The sequence below is a fragment of the Mastacembelus armatus genome, chromosome 9, assembly GCF_900324485.2.
Source record: "Mastacembelus armatus chromosome 9, fMasArm1.2, whole genome shotgun sequence".
Classification (NCBI taxonomy): Eukaryota; Metazoa; Chordata; class Actinopteri; order Synbranchiformes; family Mastacembelidae; genus Mastacembelus; species Mastacembelus armatus.
In genome coordinates this window covers 13,181,447-13,202,197 of record NC_046641.1, presented here as the reverse complement: position 1 = coordinate 13,202,197, position 20,751 = coordinate 13,181,447, and the positions used below count along the sequence as shown (strand labels likewise).

The 20,751-nt window shown below is 39.7% G+C and overlaps 1 protein-coding gene across 4 annotated transcripts in view; it reads right to left on the bottom strand.

Annotated features, from left to right (window-relative positions):
- Positions 1-20,751, bottom strand: part of osbp2b (oxysterol binding protein 2b) — a 41,048-nt gene that overhangs the window by 16,779 nt on the left and 3,518 nt on the right. For 2 of the 4 annotated variants that reach the window (XM_026320830.2, XM_026320831.2), the window contains exon 2: positions 18,045-18,253. In XM_026320830.2, the coding sequence (XP_026176615.1) occupies positions 18,045-18,253 (209 nt within the window). Of the gene's footprint in view, positions 1-8,854; positions 8,949-15,192; positions 15,328-18,044; positions 18,254-20,751 lie in introns of those variants that run through there. The other 2 variants (XM_026320833.1, XM_026320832.1) reach the window with 2 other exon arrangements.

Below are 20,751 nucleotides of genomic sequence, written 5' to 3'. Positions count from 1 at the left end.
AGTTCCTAACATAGAGAGAAATACTGTACTCTCCACCCACTAATCCACCCTGCTGTCCCTCCAATGCTCTAATGTCTAGAAGGTGATGTCTGACTGTCTTCTACATCCCATCATGCAGAGTTTGCTCTGTCACACTGGAAAAGTCTGTTGTGCAACTGATAGGAGAGACTGTCACATTCTTGGAGAGGTAGCACTACACCAACATTTTCTCCTGAGAACATGGCGGCTGCCTGTGACCTCACAGTGGAAGAGACTATCACCTCTGTCAAGCCAATTTACACCATGCAAGTATAACATTGATCTCAGTCTGGGGGGGGGTGCTAGTAATCCAGCAGTGTCTGGACTACATTATGTAACGGCAATATACAGGGGTCAAATCTGACCAGGACCTTTGTTTAGTGTAACATCCAGCTCCACTGAGAAACCACATGGGACTATGGCTCTACTTAAGTAGAGCTGGTGATGGTTTCATTTTTTTTTTTTTTTACTGACAAGTCACAGCAACAATGCATGAGCTGACCAGCAGTCTTGTCATGTTTTGCACTTGTACAGTGACAATGCTTGAATGTGATTCATAGCATGATAGACTGCCACTGAAATTTTTCCAAATCATCATTAATTATGAATAAATATATAACTCATATAGGAGAAAGGTAAATACCAGTATACCTAACACACCCTCAGTTTGCTGTTGCTCTGCTTTAAAATCTGCCCACTGCACATTTAAAACAGTTAAGAGAGACCATTCAAAACATAGTTGATAGATGAACGGTGAATGTTGAATACTGTACTGAATAATCAAGATAAAAAAATGTAATGGATGATAACAGAGCAAACAGAGAAGAAGTCCAATGAGAACTGAATATAGGGCCAGAATCAATCCACTCATTGCATAAAGATTCAATAAGCTCAGTGAGGAAGAAAGAGTGAATCTCCTCATAGCCGATGAATTATTTTGTGGCACCCATCTTACTAATAACAACAACAATACCTTATTAACAGGAAAGATTAGTGTTAACCAGTAGGCAGCAAATGGGGCACACAGTCAATCAGTTGTGAGAGTGAGGATGACAGGGGTGATGAGAACAGTGAAAAACTTAGTTCAACAGTTCAGCTTCTAAAAACAGTATGTCAATTTGCACAACGATGTGAATGTGAGTAGCATCTTGTCTTATTCAGAACCTCTCTGCTGGGCAGGAATGGTCTGATACTGCTCCCCTTTGCCTCTTGTATAGGCAATATGCCAAATGTCACATTACTCAATGCAGCCTCAGTGTACTTAATAAGCAGCATTCAAACCCCTGAGCTGCTCATAGAACAAACTTGTTCAAGCAATGACAGTGATTTTGCTTACTTTCTTGCATGTTGCAGGGCATTGTGGATGATTGGCAAGCTGGTAATCCATATCAACAATCTAATCTATAATAAAGAATGTGTTTGCCATTAATAACAGGTCTCTGGAGTTCATGAGAAAGCTCACACAGTGGCAGGCCCATTGGTACTAGGCGATATTAGGTTGTTGGAAGCTATATATAAGAAACTTATAGCCCTTTTTTTCCATGTTAAGTCTGAAACATCAGTGAAGAGTTTAATGCTTTGACTGTACAGGCATCTAGGTAGTCAGAAACTGCAAGAACAAGTTAAAAGTGCATCCAAAACAAATGGCAGCAAAAAAAATGTGGTTCTGGCATGTTTGACAGACTACTCAAGGAAAAGGCCAGGACCAAGTGCAGCCACTCTGGAAGAAATGATGCTTTTCAAAAAGAACAGGTCTTGGGAATGGTTGTCAAGGTTAGGTGGTGACAGGAAAGAACATATTGTGCCTGTAGCCAGAAAACTTTGGCATGATCAACTGACAACATTTTTCATCAGAGCCCAAGTTATTAGGGATGACAGAATCAGATTGATGCAAGAAACAAGGAAAAGACAGACTGACAGGGATGTTGATGATGCTGCCAAAAACAAACCCTCAAACTTCAACATGAAGGCCTGTGGACAACAGCTGAACAGGTAGAAGAATAGTTGTGAGGTTGTGATCAGAGCAAAAGCCGCTAGGTGTATTGTCTTACAATACTGTATGTTTCAAAAAGAGAGGAATTAATAATATTTCTTTAAATATAACTCTAAAGATTGATGTTTAGGCTAAAGCTTCACTTTATCTGACTTTAACAAGCACACAACCAGAGTCAGCACAACCCAGGAAAACCTTTAGTGTCAGCAGCATTGCCTACAGTGTATGCCAGTGTGGACACATAAAATACACTATCATTCTTCACTAAGATTGACCATTTCTGTAAAACATCTTGGCTCCAATCAGCAGACTGCAAGTATGATCACAAGAGAAAAGACACAGTTAAGAAAAGCCTACTGTAGTTTAGCATTACACTTTACTGTCCATATATAGATGGTGTGGAGTCATTTTATTTACAACAAAAAAGAAGCAAGTGGGGTTAAGGTAGAAGGGAGTGGAGCCAGGGAAGAGTGAGCAAAGGGGAGAGTGGGAAGGGCTGGGAAAAAAAAAAAAAAAAAAATCTCTCATCACATTTGCATTCCTGAGCATCCATTTTCAGTCAAAGGTAACCAAAGTTCAGCCAGGGAGAAGCAGCGCACACCACTGAGCTCTAGCCGGTGTGAGGTACTGTGGGAACGTGCGGAATAGTGTGTCAGCAGGACACAAATGTCTGGTTATTAGAGGAGACAAAAACAACACTGTCCACAACCCAGCAATGATTCAAACAGGTTAGTGCCTTAAACAGAGGCACCCCAAAAAGCTATAGGAGGAATATTGACATTAAAAAACACAAATATACTTCTTTACATATATCTGGCGTATTGAAAAGGACACAGGATTAGAACATAGAACACTTTTCTTACTACTAATTGCCCTAAACTTTATTTGTTGAATGAGGATAACTGAATATGTAGAATATAATTTTATCTAATTTGAGCATGCAGCACTGGATCTGGCAAACTAGCCAAACTTTTTATTTTGATCTATACTTAATTTATTTATTTTATGCCAAATAGAACAACAATCTGCATGTTGTTGTTACAGGTTACAAACTTCTTGCAACACTAGCTACATCTGTACATAACAGATCTTTATTACAAAAGTGAAAGTTGCAATGCACAACCTGTAAAAAGACAGCAATGAGTTGTAGATCAGCGAGGCGGACATGAACAATTCTACAAAGAACTGGAGACTGATCCAAAGAAACTAAACAAAACAGGAGACTATCTTCAGCAAAGTCACCACTGTCAGAAATGGGGTAAAGTCAATCCCAGTGCTCTGCATCACATTCATATTGTAGAGTGTGAAATTACAGTAGCATGTGGATAATATTTGGGCACCATGCAGTATACTGTTCTACTGACACTGGGTGGTATTTAGACATTATAAAGGTGCAGTAAGGAAAAAAGAGGCACAGGAAAGAGTGCCGAGTGGGTATTTAGCACATTTCCAATATTAGTGCATTGGCTCAAACTAATGATTTTTTTTCCCCATGTAAAATGATATGTAGACTTGGGATATTTGCAGCACTGCAGTGAAGGCTTGCTCAGATTATTCACCCTCATTCTGCCAGTGAGTTCTGCAGCTCTAAGCGATGTCACTTAAAAATAAACTGTCACATGCACCGAGACATATTTGTTTAGAGGAGACTGCTCACAGCATGTCATCTGCTACTTCCAAAATTTCACAGAGTTAAGTTGTGAACTAATGGATCTACAATGTAGAGAAAACCTGCAAATGGAAAGAGAAACCATAACACATCTAAAACCAATTGTGTCACAAATGTCCTCTCTGCACTGTCCTTTCAATAGACAGAGCCCAATTCATTACAGCACAATAAAATGTGAACCTCTAACAGACAAGTCTGAATATTGAAGATGAAAACATATTCTGTCAACTGTCCATAATGCAAACAGGGAATAAAACAGAACATTATGTTTTACACTAAACCTGTGTGAATGCATTTTCTATGCTGTCTGTGTACCAGTGTCTTTGCCTGTCTCACCCTCTCACATCTCCAACCTTTACCCTCACAACAACAGATGTGGATGGATGCTCTCAGCAGCAAAGTTGTCGTCATGAAGCAAGGCCAGGAGCCCATTGCTACTCCAGTCATGCCTCAAGGGCAGACTACCTCCCCCCTCCCCCCATAATGTACCACCTTGGAGAACAACCTGCATCAATACAAATGCAAGTCAGGTTTCCAGTTCAACGGTATGTCTGTATTTCACCCTCCCCCTAAGATGATATAATTAAGCAAATATCTGTGTCTGAGTATATGGTTCGGGCTTCATCAAAACAAAAAATTTCAAAGCATAAACAACATCCATCTTCCACCTCATCATCTGCAAAAAATGTTTCTCCTTAGCTTCTTCTTTACTGTCCATCTCAGTGTTAGGCACAAAAGAGCAGGAGAAGGAGACAGAAAGTACAGGCAATGGGAGTAATTGAGAGAGCTGCACTTTGCTATCCAGCTGCCAGGGCTTGTCTCTCTGCTCGTCCCGGAGGACAGGCTGTCATATCAGTGGAGCCAAGCCTCTGGCTGACAAGACATAACCCTGCGGCAGACAGACATGTACGTTGAGCTGCCAAGCAAATGGGAGAAATCTACTGTCTCTCTAGATTACACATAGCATCTGAACATACTAAAGAGGGGAAATTCATGTCGGAGAATATTCAGCAAAGAAGGTCACTTTTATTTGTAATGTGATCACTTTTTTTTTTTTTTTACAGGGTAAGTCACTAAAGCAAATAAACAGTGGCATAGCCCAGTTACCTTGCAAACAAATTGCTTGGATTATGTTCAAAGGCAACGCTGTCTTTCTAAGGAACTACTACATAATGCACATAAGTCCTACTAATGATGGTCATTCAAAGCACGAAAGTTTGTCACTGGTTAAATGTCAATAACTTTTAACACCATGAGTTTTGCTGTTCTAGTCTATTGGACGTTCTCTCTATTGGTTCAGTAAGTTAACACAGTGATCTATCCCTAGCTCTGACCAAGTGCTGCGAGCGCCTACCCATAAAAAGGTCAATGCTAGCTGGTATCGTGTTGCAAGTGAATAATCTAGAAAAACTAATTAATTTTGTTACCAACATTTCATCAGCATCTACTTTCTGTTTCCTCCATTAAGATTGGGTAAATGTAATTTCTAGGAGACAGGGTTGAATAACTTCTGCCTTTACAAAGATGAAAATGTTGTTGAGAGATGTTAACTGTTATAAAATCATTTAACTTCATTGAAGTTAGGCTCGCTGTATTACAGTGCAGTATAGCTGATAGCATAATATACAATGAAAGAGTGTGATGTAGAACTTATCATTTGCGTTTAAACAAAATTACAACTACTCAGACACAGAAGAGACAATATATCACTCCCTTTAACTCACTGCTAAAGAGCTCCCATGTTTGCATTTCTCTTTAATGTCATTTTAATATATTTGTATTCATTTACTCTACGTATTTGCTTACATTTTCACTCGGCCTATTCTGTACATTCTGTATATATTTATTGTATTGTACTGTTTGTGGATGTGAATGTGCGACTATTAAATGACAGACCCTTAATTTCATTATGCTATGGAACAATTACAATAAAACTATTCTATGCTATTCTATTCTAAAGCGCTTGTCAGATACCAATTCCAATTACCCAGCCTTACTGCACATGCAACCAGAGGATATCACTGTATTTTTAGCACAGCATGTTTATACCTGGTGTTGGACAATTATTTTAGCAATGACAGCAAGAGAGTGATGACTGTATTACAGCTGTCTGTTCACAGAGTGTGAAGGAAAGGGGATATAGATGAAAAGTATTTCAAAAACAGAAGAGAGAACAAGCTAGATAAAGAGTGACGATGCATCCCAGGGGGATCGGAGTGTAATCCTGGCCCGTAATTGCTAACCAGCTCTGTACCTCCCCTGAGATACATCAGAAGGAGACAAACAGAGGAGAAAGCAGGTTAAACTCAGTAAAAGGGAGCTCAGCTCTCCACAAGCAAATGAGAAACTGTCCAGTGCAACTCATCACTGTCCCCAAAGCTCTGCAGTACAGCTCTGGCAGTGTATTCAATCGAACAGTCTCACAAAGCAGAAAACAACAAAAGAAAAGATTAACAGCAAACTGCAGCAACTAAGCACTGTGTTTTATTTCAGCAACAGTTTAAAATGTGCTTAGATAGTCAAGAAGAAAAACAACCAGTGTGACGATCATTGAACTGGAGATTTACATTCTGGTATGCTGAGTACATTTTTTTTAAATTCCTAGCTGATGCATCAAACCTGTCGAAAATGTCTCATATTGACTGCATAACTCACCCAGTCTGAAGGTTGAGGTCATTAATTATCCTACAACCTGAGAATAGTAACTGTGTCAGTGTGATTTCCAGAACATTACTAGTATTATAAATGCTTGCTTCTATTGAGAGACCAATGATTATAGAACAATGTGAATCTGCAGTGAATCCTTCATGTCTGGTGCGCACAATATTTACCAAATATATTTTTTAATGCTATGATTTTATTTTAAACCTGTGTATACTAGTAAGCATCGATTAACTACATAGCATGCAAATATGTTAGTCTTCAATTTACATGCATGCAAACTGTGAAACACTACAGGTTTGTCAACCACCAGATTTTGCCACACAGTTTATTCTGATATTGCTCTGTTCAAAATCATTGTGTGGAGGGTTGTAGATAATGATAATGACTGCTTTATGAAATGCCTTCACTGGGAATGTGTGTAATTCATTGCAGGTAATGCAGGTAATCGTCAAGCGAAAACAGAGGTGACTGCCTTCACAGAACAGTAGTAGGAAGGAATCTAAAGTACTCTAAAGTTCTGTGCATTCAAAAAAATAAAAATCGACCCTTCCTAGAAAATGCAAGCAGTATAGATAGCATGTGGAGACTAATCGTAGGATAAGGATGAAAGTAAAATATCAACAGAACATTTAATTATCCAACTAAAGATGGCACTGATTATCAATGACTAATTCTGCAAATTCATAAATACATGATGCTTCTATTTAAAAAAAAAAAAACAATAAGAATGAAATGACATATATGAGACCTATAAAACGTGGCACAAGTGCAAAAGCATAGACACTTCCTGGGGGCAATATGGTTCAAGAGACATTTTCTGTGACAAGTACAAAAGTAGACATACGCTCTTAGGTGCATCACAACTCTGTGTTAAATGCAACTGTTAAATTTAATTAGACAGAAGTCACTAAATCAGTTTGTTAGCACTAAGAAATCATTCTCACATTAATGAATAAATCTATGTAGCTTTCTTAAGCTGCTTTTTGCTTCTTTTTTCCCCCCAAAGCCGCCTGCCTAGAACTGGAGCACTGGCTTCATGACAGTGACAATGACACAGCTGTCAACACCAGATATATGGGCCTTTGGAGTTTTCTATCACAGGGAGTTGAAAAATGTAAAGCATCTTATTATTCAGGGTGTTTATTTGTTGCTTTTTTTAACAGTGGCCCAGTGGTCTTTATTTTGATTGGTAGCAACATCAGTTTGCTTTTATTGCTCGCTTATGAGAGATGGTTCATTTATATTTTCTTTATATTTTACACTACTTTAGTTTATGGTTTATCTTCATGGGTTCAACTTAGTAAGAAATACATTGTCAGTTGGTTTAAACCAGCTGCCTCCATTCTTTGAAAAATAAAATTGGCTGAGAGTTGTTCAATGTCTTAGCCGTCTAGTCATTAAATGATCGGTCTCCAATCACATCAGCTGAAATAACTACTTTTTGTATTGAAATAAAACACATTATGTTGTCACAGTACAAGAGCACAACTACGCTTAGTTTGTCCTTGGAGGATTTCCGTTTATTGCCTATTGGTTCAACATTTCGAGGTGTGATGTGCTGGTTCTTTGTGTAACTTCATCCCAACATTTAGAATGAGAAGCATGCACAGGAGCTTACTATCAAAGGTCTTAAAACAACATTCCCTATATTACCTGTGTCAAACTCATTTTAGTGAACAAACAGGCAAAATGAAGAGACAGAAAGCCCAGGGCTTAAGTGCACAGCTGTTCAAGTCCACCTTGTCCAACTCCGCCATAGGCAAGAAAACAATAGATGAAGTGAGAGAGGTGGAAAGATAGACTAGGGAAGAAAAAACATTACAACACCTTTTCATTTTTCATCCAAAGGTAACAACATAATTATATACACACTGCACAAATTACACTGTATAGGATGCGACTGACTTGCGATGAGCAATAACAGAGCATTATTTGTTCTATGAAAAATTCTTAACAACATGTTGTACAGGTAAGAATCCTGCAAATCTGCCGTGTGCACTGCACTACATTTGATTCATCTTGTTCTGCCCTTACAGAGACACATATATATCACTTCTCATTTCACAGTTCTGGTGGTGCACACATACTATGCATACAGAGATGCATGTTGGCACATAGGCCTGGCAGACTCAGACTCATCCATATGCAAATGTGGGGTAGAGCAGGCACAAAAGAGAGAGGAAATGAGTCTGAGTGAGAACAGCACAGGAAAAGGAAGGGAAAGAGGGAAGGAGACTGCATGCAGTGAGGTGTGCAGGAGATGGGACAGACTGCTCTTTTTGCAGCATGAGGCACTGCATTGTTGAAGAAGGCTGCAGAAATATGAGCATCCAAGGTGATAGAAGACAGATGCCACAAAGAAGAGGACAGATGAAGGAATGACAGCTACCTTTCAGGCATACAATTAGGAGGAGATGACAAGATGAGGAATGTTTCGTCGTTGGACAGATGGAAAGGACAGTGACAGCTCCGTGCTCCTGTGCTAGAGCTTTAGCCACAGATGTACTAACCCTGGTTGAGTTTACTCAGGCAGCCTGAGTTGCAGAGGGAGCGGACCGTCCCCGGCTCCCAGCAGCTCCGGCCCTTCATCCCACTCTCTGTAGGCCTGATCCCACTCCACGCTCCCTGAGACGCAACACTACCCCTGGGCCGCTACATAATCCCAGCATGGGCTGGGCTGAGGCAGCGACTTTCTCTATTCAGCATTGCAGCGTGCACACATGTACATGCATAATCATACACATTACAGCACACACATACAGTTATGTGGGGAGCGATGCAGGCACTCCCTCTTATAATTCATATCTCCTTTTCTGCACTGCTTCCCTTTCTTCTGAAGACAGACACACACACACACACACGGCATGCATGCATTCACAAAGCACGGCACATTTACAATTCTCCTTCACATGCTTCTCTCAGTGCAGTGCAGAGTGGAGGAGGAGGAGTAGGAGGAGGAGGTGAGGGGGGAGGGAGGGAGGGAGTGAGTGAAGCAGAGAGGAGAAAGAAGTCAGCAGCCAGCATTCATCTACACAGCTCAGACCAGAATGCACTACTTCCTCTCTGTTACCCCTTGTCTGCTGCTTTTGTAGCTTGACAGCAAAAAACTGTTATTTTGGGAAAGCTGAATAGTATTGAATTGATATTATGTTGCTTCAAAAACTGACAAGACAAATGCGGTAGGACATCAGGAATGCGAACATTTGAAATTAAATTAAGATGCTAAAATTCAGAATGCCACAAGAATAAGGGCGAAAGGTCACATAAAACATCATTCCTCTGTCAGAATCTCTCTCCATAGTGCTGATAGACCAATTCAAATCTGACCTCCAGCAGAAAGGTCAATGTCGCTGTTCTTACAAAGCATAATTCACACTATTATTTGCTCTCAGGTGCAAGAACAAATCTCACTCCCTCCTTTGCTTTTTCATGCATTTCTTTTTTAGACAAACAGGATTAATCCCATATGAGAATATCAACTAAAAATGCATCTAATAATGCACCAGACAAACCAACTATTCAGACCAAAGAGTGGTCTATAATTGATCATACTCTATCCATACTAGGAATCCATACAAACCACTAGACAATAAGGGAAAATGAGAAAGGAAATATCACGTACTCGTACTAGATTATTTTTGACAACACATATCATTTAGTTAACCAAGTCCCACTACACACTACAGATGCAACATGATTTAATTTGTGATTAAGACAAGAGGACAGCCTGTGTCTACTATGAACAGGTAGTGTGATAGAACAAGTGTGATAGAGCAATTCAGGAAAATATCTAATAACAGCAAAAATACTGTAAATTAGGTGAGAGAAGTGCTGACTGCAAAAAATTTTTGGAGTGTAAATAAAGAACATCCCATCTCCCAGGCCATGTTCAAGAGAGCAATGAAACATGAAATCTCAATTAACTTCATACCTGACCTTCACCATTTCTTTTGTTGAACAGTTACACACACGCACACAGAAATTTCCCACTCACCCCTGTGGGTCATAAAGGCTTGGGTCTTGATGCTAGCCAATCAGAATCACTCATTCAATCGACCAATCACAAACAGTCTTGAAATCCACCAATAAAAATGAGACATTCAATTGACCAAATGGATGGAGTCCTAAAAACGGCCAATGAAAACGGGTCATTGAATTGACCAATCAGAATGAGCTGTATGTGTGTGTGTGTGTGTGTGTGTGTATATACATACACACACACACACACACACACGCATGCACGCACACACACACACACACACACACACACACACAAAACTGTGTGTATACACATATACAAACACACACCCCGATGAAGTGAAATCTAATTTACTCTTAATATCACATCATATTTGAAAATTTCCTAGTTTTTACTGGAGGATAGTTGAAGGCCAAACCATCTCAAAGACAAACTACAGGGAAAAGGGAGATTTAAAGAACAGTTACAGTCTCATTAAGGCAGTTACTGGATAAGAACCACAAACCCAAACACTCTAAAACAGCCTGTATGCACAAACATTGAGCTCATTAAAACTTAGTTTAAGAGAGAAAACGTTTTATTGTGGGAAGGCACACATTTTATCAGAAAAGATGACATTTTTAAGAAGTCATCTTCTGAGTTTGACATCATTGAAAACATTAGGCTGCCAAATCCAGCAGCAGTAGTTATTGATCCATATGCCAAAAGCCCACATCATGCCAGACACCATGCTGTCTCACTGTCACTGAGGCAACAGACGACCAATGCACTGAAGAACAGAAATACAAAAATTGACTGCAGTGAAACAGAAGCTATACTGCATAGCGATGCTCCTCCTGTGGCGATAATAACCAGCTTATCCAAAGGAGGTGGAGGATCCTTAATTAACCACAAATGCAAGAGTTAAGAGTATGGTAATTACTTCCTGCGTCAGTCTGTGCTGGCTTACAATAAGAGGACCACGCATTAACTCAATGCTTTAGTAATCACAAACAGACAACACTTCACATGAATACCCCACGCAGCAGAAAGAAATTACAATCTCAATATGTTGTGTATGAATCATCCAGCCCTGTGTACACTTAGTCATCACTGACAGATAAGCTCAAGTACAGGTAGTATCTTTGCATGGCAGCTGCTAGTGTTGATATTGTAAGTAAACCTATGAGTTCTATATTTAAAATTTAAATGTTTGCTGAGTCTACAAATATATTCCTACCTGTGTCTTCAAGTGTATCAGAGGAATAATAGATATAAAGAGTTTTTCCAAATTCATTTGTAAATGCAGGAACTGCAAAATTTAAAAAAGGTCCTACATAGAACAAAACTGTGTAGGAGGTTCAATCATCATCTCTGATAATGTTTTTTATTAGACACACACAGACAGACCGCATCATAATGTCTGACATACCATATGCTTCTCAGACATACATTATGCTTTAGAAAAACACTGAAAATAAAAAAATAATTTAAAAAAAGAATAAGCTGTGCTGTATATTTTAGCAATAACCTCAGCCAATCGTTTCCATGGCTGCTGACCAGAGCTGCAGAAATGAGCAGATTTTTTTAAACAACTGCTCATTAAAGCATAGATTCAACTCACTGATACTTGTGGGATGTGTCGCTTGTACAGTTTAATAGGCTTAAGGTCAGGACTTGGACTTTCCAGAGAGCAAAATTAAACAGTCAAAACCTGTTGTGGAAAGCTTATTTCTGTGCTAGGGTGGGTTATTATCACATTGTGTGACTTGACTTCTCGAGAAGTCATGACTTAAATGGATATCTTTAAATTTCCCTGGAAGATTTCACAAAATCATTACACATTTATTAGAGACTGGAAGTTGTCCAGACACTAAGTCAATAGATGCCCAAACCACAAGGCACTATCCACTATGTTTCATGTGTTGCTTAAATTATCTCTATTACCCTGTAGGTTCATATAAAGCACACACTGCTTTAGCAGGAGACATCCATGATAAAACATGTATGTCCCTGACTTGTATGTTAGGGATGTTAGACAACAACAATACTGGAAAGACTGTTTCAAATATTGTGAAACTACTGAATGGAATAAAAAAAATTAACAGAATAATCTTTACTTACAAACCTACTGACCTGAGTCAGGTGATGTGTAGTAGGAACTTCTCATGACAAACTCATATTTACAATGCTGAACCAAGAATTTGGCCAAAGAGAAAACGTTATTAAAAATTTGGATTTCTGTTTATTGCTCACAGTATGAAATGCCAGACGAATTAGTTTAAACTCATCATTCACAGAGAACTGGGCTTCCAACTATGATGACCTTTAAACAACAGCAAACTCGCCATGTTAGACAACAGTACTGTCAGAAAAACAGTCCTAGCCAACTGTGCAGAAAGAGCAAAAGTTGATGAAGCACAAACCGTATGTTGTCACAACAGAAATCGATAAAGGATGACAGTGAAAGAGCAAGACAATAGAAAATTGAACCACAACACTGAACCATTATTCTCTTAGTTGACTCCCTTGCAAAAGGATGGACTAATTTATATTTTAATGACCTGTCTATCAGCTCAGTGCTGATAAAGCAGAATAGATACACTGACTGACGAGAGAGAATGTGTGTGTTGACTGGGACACAAAGGGAGTTTAATAATGAATTCAAATTTCACGCAGCACACAGCGGGTCACAGTACACTGTAGAGCAGACAAACAGTGTAGATCCTGTAACAATACAGCACTTCAATAGTACTGTTGACTGTGTGGTGTCAAAGCATAATTTATAGATCTATTAACAGTGGTGTAAAACCAAAACACCCATGGAACAGACAAAAGGCGAGACTAATGCAAACACAGTATCTCAGCCTGATTACCTTACTCTGATTGACTAAATCACATGAAGACAGACAGACACACACACACACAAGCAGGAATAAAAACAGATTTATCATTATATTCGGTTCTAAGACAGGACATCTCTTTTCAGCTACTTACATGTAGTGTATATTCTACTAGTTTTGGTCCAATCAACCCTGACTGAAATGTTGTGAAAAACAGAAACAATAATGAACAGACTGTACTTTATTGATCCCAACGAGATCCTTTGTCGCAGCAGCAAGGTATAGACACACAGCATACAATGCAAGAGTAAAAAATAATACTATGAAAATATACTTAAGTATATGAAAATGCTACAGATGCCCAAACTATTAGGACAAAAAATAAACAAAATTAAGAAAACTATCACATTACATCATTTAATCATGTTTTTGTATCACTGCTTCCCAGGCTGCCAGTGTTGTCACAGTGTCAGCAGTAGTCAGTGTGTGACCCCTTATAGTCCACCATAAACATGTAAACTACTTCATGCCTTTTCCACCAGTTTTCTGATAGATGAGAACAACACCTATAACCATAGCAACTGCCCACATTAATGATGGTGTCAGCTTTATCCTCCCAAAGCTTACAAGACCAAAAAATTAAAAAAATCATTATCAGGAATACAGAATCCCTCAAGAATAAAAACATAGAGGGAGGAGGTGAAAAGTTTGATGTAGGAGGGGAAAAAGCAAGAAATGTTTAAGTAAAAATTTTTTTTAAAAAACAGCTGTTTACAATAAACTGTTAGAAAAACAGCAAACAGAGGGAATAGAGCAAATGGCAAATCAGATCAGTGAGTGAAGAAGTGGGCAGCATACAACTGCAAGATCGATTTCTTGACATAGGCAGCAGCAATGGGGGTAGGGGGGTTCAAACAGGGAGATCAAACATGTGAAATCCATTATGAGAGAGCAAAAGTTTCATTTCACAGGGACACCTTCTTGCTACATCCATAACAGATCACAAAGGGACATATGGGACAAATAAGTTAAACATGGCTAAAAAAAAATTAAAAAGGAGATAGAGAAGCACAAAGACAGATCATTTTTAGCTGACTAAATACTTGGACAGCCACAGTCTTTGTGATCTCTGTGAAGAGCGTGGATTCATCTGGCAGTGATGTTTGTTATGGTACAAGGCTGAATCCGACTCTGATCTCTCTGTCTCCATCTCACTTGTCATCAGGGAGTGAGCTGCAAATCGACCTCGGCCAGCACATGCATTTACATCCAAAACAAACAAGAACAAGCGATTCGATACACAGCCGCTGCAGAACTAATTGATGAGGATGATAAGCCTGCCATCTGTCATTTAATTCATTCTTTCATGAGCTCACAACTTAGCATGTCACACAGGATGGATCCTACCACAAATTAAGCAGCTGCAGATAAATTCAAAATATTAATATTCATTATATAATATCACAAAATAAAAATAATTTAAAACACTGCTTGCTAGCAATTGATAAATACTTCCAGATGCAGATTTTTTATCTCTATGTTAACTAAAACTGTTAAGTGTGAATATTTTGCTTAACAGCCGCGAGGGTGGCCAATATACTTTTATAGAATCTATCATCAGAAAATATTTTTGACTTTATTGGTAAATAAGCAAAATAAATTAATTTTGTAACTCTGTCCTCTCATTGACTCTCTTGCCCTGGCCAAAGACATTCAGTCATTGTCCGAAACAATAGAAAAGCAATATACTGCATTAAGGAATTCAACTGTTTTCTATTTACAGATGATGGAGAAATATATTTTCGTTATGTCCTTAGTTTCTTAATACTCTACAATTCAAAGAGCTTTTCTTTATTGGTTTCAGATATTTACTGTATGCAGTCTCTAAGATGGAAAGAACAAGCACTTGTGAGTCACTATACACTAATTTGACATAATACAAATCAACATCTAATCATCTGAACCAGATCTACACATATGCACACAACTATAACTACACACAAAGGTTCCTGAGCACAACACACAGGAAAAAAAGCTGCATACTTACAATAGTAATACTGTGCCTTATCCTTTGCCAGACAATAGCAATGTTTTAAGTGAAAAAAAAATGGGTGAGAGTTAGAGAAAGCAGAAGGTTATTCCATTCAGAACTAAAACCCCGCCTAATGAAAAGCAGAGTCAACTGCTTACTGGGAGAAGGGAAAAGAGAGAGAGAAAAGGAGGGGGCGGGAAAACCAGGCAACGAGTGAGAGGGCGAGAGAGACTGGAGCGGGGGGGTAGTCAGACGGTCAGGACCAGGGGATAAGGAAAGAGAAGGTAGGGTGGAGAAAATGACAAATGAAGCATGTCGAAGGAGGCATTCCTAATTTGTACTCACATTGACTTTTTTTTTTTTTTTTTTTTTTAAATGGTCTATGGTTTCAGTACCAAGGACAGAGAACTGTGTTTCAGAATCAGGTGTCGTTGTCTCCTGACTACCTCAGCTGTGTATGTCTGAACTCTGCTATATCCAGACAATCCACTTATTGGATGGCTGGTTCTTAGTTTCCACTAAAATTCACCATCTATGCAAATTTTCACTTGGGTGTCATGGTTAAAATCAAGCCACCAATATGTCAGGCTGTGAATGCACTTTTAGAAGCAGTGTCAGATACAGGGCAGGCAGGAGGGCATGTTGGAGTGAGGGGAAACACTGCCACCTGCTGACTGTATATGCCTCAGGCTACAGGGAACAGCTTCGGTAGGCAGAAATACAATCTAAGCCTAAATTAAAACAAGATGCACTCATGGAAGGACAGAGAAGGTCTATAAATGGAAAGGCTGCAATAGTCACACCAGTACTAATTGAAATTAAAGCAACTGTTGTAAGGCTGTGAACAGTTGCACATAGAAAGAATCTCATTGCTGACAGACTCCAGTCAATCCAGTACAGAATTTTACTATTACTAGATGCAATTTTAAAGATAAGTACTTGACAAAAAAAACAAAACAAAACAAAACAAAAAACAGCCAGAGATGGTAATAAAGAAAGACAAGCCATGTCAGGGATTTCTAGATATAACTGTGCTCTATACTGACACACGATATGCCCAGGGTTTACCATAGTGCTTTTCTTAGGGGATAGGAGCTCTTTGTTCCACTGGCAGACAGGGGAGGGCAGGTTAATGAATAGAGGGACCCTGTCACGGATCCAGGTTTGTCTAATACCATAGAAAAAGATTGAGATGCTCTGAAGGAGCATTATGGCCAAAATGGATTTCAAATTAAAATTTGATAAGCTCTGACAACATTTATGGTCATTCACTGAGGTATTAAAGCATTACTTCCAGGAGTATTAACAGATACTTAATTTTCTGTAGACAGATTCACACAGTCCCTTTTCTCACATTTTCTTAAATCCTCCTCCCACAGATAGATTAGCTGTGAAAGGAAATGTTAGAGAACACAAAGACATGTGTACGCCTACTCTAAGCTTTAAAGCCATTACTGAGTCAAAGTTTAAAGAAAGTACAAAGAATTTAAAGCTTCATAAAATAGTGAGGCAGGTAATGCCTGATGAAAGACACTATTGAACTGCATTGTGGGAATTGTAGGATCCATCTGAGTCAGTGACTAAAAACAGCTCTGCTCTGAGTTCAGAGGTAAATGGCACCAATCTTTCAAACAAACACATTGAGCAAGTATGTAAAACAACAGTACAACAGGTTAACTCAAAGCATACTGCTGAAGCTAACTTACCTTGGCAATGAGCAAACAGATAAATACTAACTGCCAGCTTGAAGAATGAACAATACATAAAATACTTTGTAATGCTGTTGTATCACTGTACTCTTGACATGGTCTATTTAATGAAAAGCAAACATTTTAGTGATTATGCTAGAGAAAAATCTGGTTTTACTTAGCCTCATGTTTAACTTCTCTTAGAGCAACTTAAAACACTCGATTATAATCCAAAATCAAGCTGAAATTTGACTTCATTTTTAAAAGCATCAAATTGCAATAGCAATTTTACTGTATTTCATGTACTTGATGTCACTAAGGTTGCTCTTCAATTCACTACATTTACATGCACATACACTGTCTTCTTTCAAATTGATTGATTCCAATATACCAGCAATCCCTTCCTCCTAACTGGAAGTGGTAAAGCACTCAGATTCCCTCCTTGTCTATATTTAGTGATCTGACTTTCAAATGGAGGCCAGAGGAATATATAGTCTGTCCACTCTCTGTAGACCCTGTCTGCAAAAAACTAGGGCACCGAGGCTTTGGGATGATGCCAGGGTAAAACGTGAAGAAAAACAGTCCTCCCAGGCTTTTCCCACAGCCTTTGACCAGCAACACCCAATACAACCATACAAGAATAGGTTCCCGTGGAAAGGAGGGTGTTCTGCTGTCAAGAGGCTGCTGAATGGAAGCTCAGTTCTCACGGTAAGATTAGCATACTCCAGTTTGATTTCCAATTGGACTGAGTAGACAGCACTGCCCTCTCCCGGTTCACGTTGGAATCTGAATTACATTGAAGTAGCTGAAGCATCAAGTGCTGAATATCAAAAACCAGGGCACACTGGAGACCAGAGGCTGAAGGAAATTTAAAGATATTATGTAGGCATATGTAGGCTCAGCTGAGGCCCATGCAACAAAACTTTCACCTCACAGGGATCTTAATAACAGTACAACTTAAATTACAAGATCAACACAAAAATTACAAGATCAACACAAACTTATATGTTTGCCCAGACTGTAGCAACCCAGTCTTTATTTTATCAAGACTACATTCTGACCATTTACAACTTACACCTGTGTCTTAGGGGTGCATTATGTTCTTGTAGCATCCATTTTTTCTTTTCCGTTCAGCTTAGATTTTCCACATAAGTAGTTGCCTACTAAATTTGTCCTTACCAGACTGATCGTTCATCATGCGGATGGCTTTTGCTTTGGCCAACTCTAGAGCCGTGACCCATCTTTGCCGCTCCACTTCTGTGCTAGCCTTCAGGTGATAAGTGCGGCCACCGCTGCTCAGGACAATATTGCAGGCGTCCTCTGTGTCGATGTGTGCTGTGGCCAAGTTGATTGTTCCACGACATGTATGGGCCATCTCTGCCTGAGTCCTGCAACAAAATACCATCAGCAAGAGAAACAGAAAGACAGGCATTATTAATAAACAAAGATAAAATTACAAATTATTAATATAACTCAGAAAGACTGTAAGTAAGAGAATTGAATATTGGTCTTTTGGCCAATATGCACAAGCAGGAAGGCAAAAGGGGACAGGGGACTCCCAGACTCATCATGTTAGAATTCAACACCTGGTCATTTTACCAAATACACAACTTCTCTGAAGCACATTTATTCATAAAGCCTAACCCCCCATAGCTCACGTAAAAGAAACTAGTCAGTATGAACTATGTGTAACCTGCGTTCCCTGTTGTGGGATTGCAGAACTGTGGGTATTCTATTGTAGCCTCCACTAAGACCAACTGTTGCACATTCAGTGGGCCACAGTAGTCTAGATAACAAGGCCATTGTCCAGCTCCAAGCCTCTGTAGTGAGCAAAACCAAACAATGAATACCAGCATGAATAAAGAAAGAACAGAGTGTGAGAGGTGGTTAAAAAAAGAGTGAGAAAGCTGGGGAGACAGAGCCAAAGCAAGGCAAGAGATTAGAACAATGACCAAGGGAAACATAGTGTTATATATGACTGTGCATATCCACACTGTGCAATTCTTAGACACAAGCAAATACTGAATACATCTATTTCCAGTAAATGTTCTAAAAGTCACAAAAAGTTGAATTTATGAACTAAGCATAATAATATGTGATTCTATAAAATGAAAAGTTTTTAAATAAAGACCTTGTTAGAGTTGTGCTACTGCAACTAATTTGATTAACTGAGTAAGAGAAATCTCAAAAGAACCATTTCATTTACAAAGCTCTGGTGAAAAGCTGGCTGTCTGACATTCTGTCACAGTTAAGCAGGCTAAGCTGCAGGGCAGGGATGGACCACCATGTCCCTCAGAGAGCTGCATGTTTGCAGGCTTTGGCTTGCACTCAAACCACAGTCAGCTCATTTGGCTGATTAACACCCTGAACTGGTGAGCTACAGCTAATCAGCAAAATCACATGCTGTGGTTGTTGTTTCAAATGAAACAAACACCCCTCTGCTCTTCATGTCACATGACTGACCATCCATACCCCTGGAAACAGCCACTTGAAGCATGCAGCCATGCAATCATGTGGATTTGTCTGTGGGTGATATCCATTCATCCATCCCTCACTGCCACAAGCAGCCGCCTCTCAGCAGCAATAAGCTCTACAATGGCGCCACTCTCACTTGACACTGACAAGGTGGCTGCTGCCTTATTAAGTCAGAGGTTGAAGTGCATTTATAGATTCTGCCAGGAAATGACTTTCCTCACTGCTGCTACCGGCTGAAGTCAAGTCTAGTTGTACTGCCAATCCAGAACAAGGGCTTCAGTGTACAGCTCTTGTGCTGGCATGATCGGTGCACATCAGCTATGCAGACAAAACCGCATTGGGGCCATGCGAAGCTGTAAGGAGGATGGGCAGAGATCCTGAACAGCCCAGTTTCCAGCCTCACCCGGCTGCAAACTGAATGTGCTAATGATGAGTAAGATGAGATCCATGCTGAACACTTCTGCTCTGTGGGGAGACAAGGCCATGCAAAGGCCATGAAATTTAACAGTCAAGAAGATTACAAAAGCTGGGAAAGAGAGATAAACATCACAAGGGCATAAGGCACTACTAGGGAGGAATGAAAAGATGAGTGGGGACAGCTGAGGGAATGAGAGAGGGTCCTGCATGTTGTGTTGAACCAGGAGAGAATTACAAAGCTTTACCTGCCAGTCCCCTGTGCACACATCCTCATAAAACACAAATCCACCGATCTGGAGCATGTAATGACAAAACAACAAGCAGTGAACAGCACAGAACAGACGGCCATCAGAACGAGTAGACTTACACAAACAGGCAGATGAACTAGGACACAGTACCCAGAGCACGAGAAAGCTGATGGGTTTTGTTATGACTAGGGGCTGTAATATCACAAGACACTCTGGGAGGGAGTCAGTGAAAATGCTGGGGAATGACAGAAGGGAAAGATAAAGGGGAGGAAAGATAAGGGAAGGAAACAAAAGCAATGGCACTGCAACATCAACAGTGTGACATGACCAGCTGAAAGACTGAAACAATGAGATGGGGAGAATGTAGCCAGACTCCCTGCTCCCTTTAACATCACCCTGCTGCTTGCAACTTCACACAAAAACACAAAGACCACCTGGAAAGGCCTGGTTCTTAAACCAATGAAGTGCCCATTAACAAGATTAGATCACACGCAGTCACTCTGCTGATGTGCCATGCTATGAAACAGGATTCAAGCAAGGCTTTCCCCCTGCAGGTGGGCCTAAGGATGTCTATCTCACCACCTTCCCACCTTGCCTCTCTTAGTGTAGCAGCTGTAATACCATAACCTGACTCTCCAAAGAGACTTGAATGGTGCTGAACCCCTGCTGAGCACTTAAACTGACACTATCTAGTTACTCTTCTGTAGCTGAAAAGGAAACGTGGCAGGCCTTGTCTACTTTGAAAT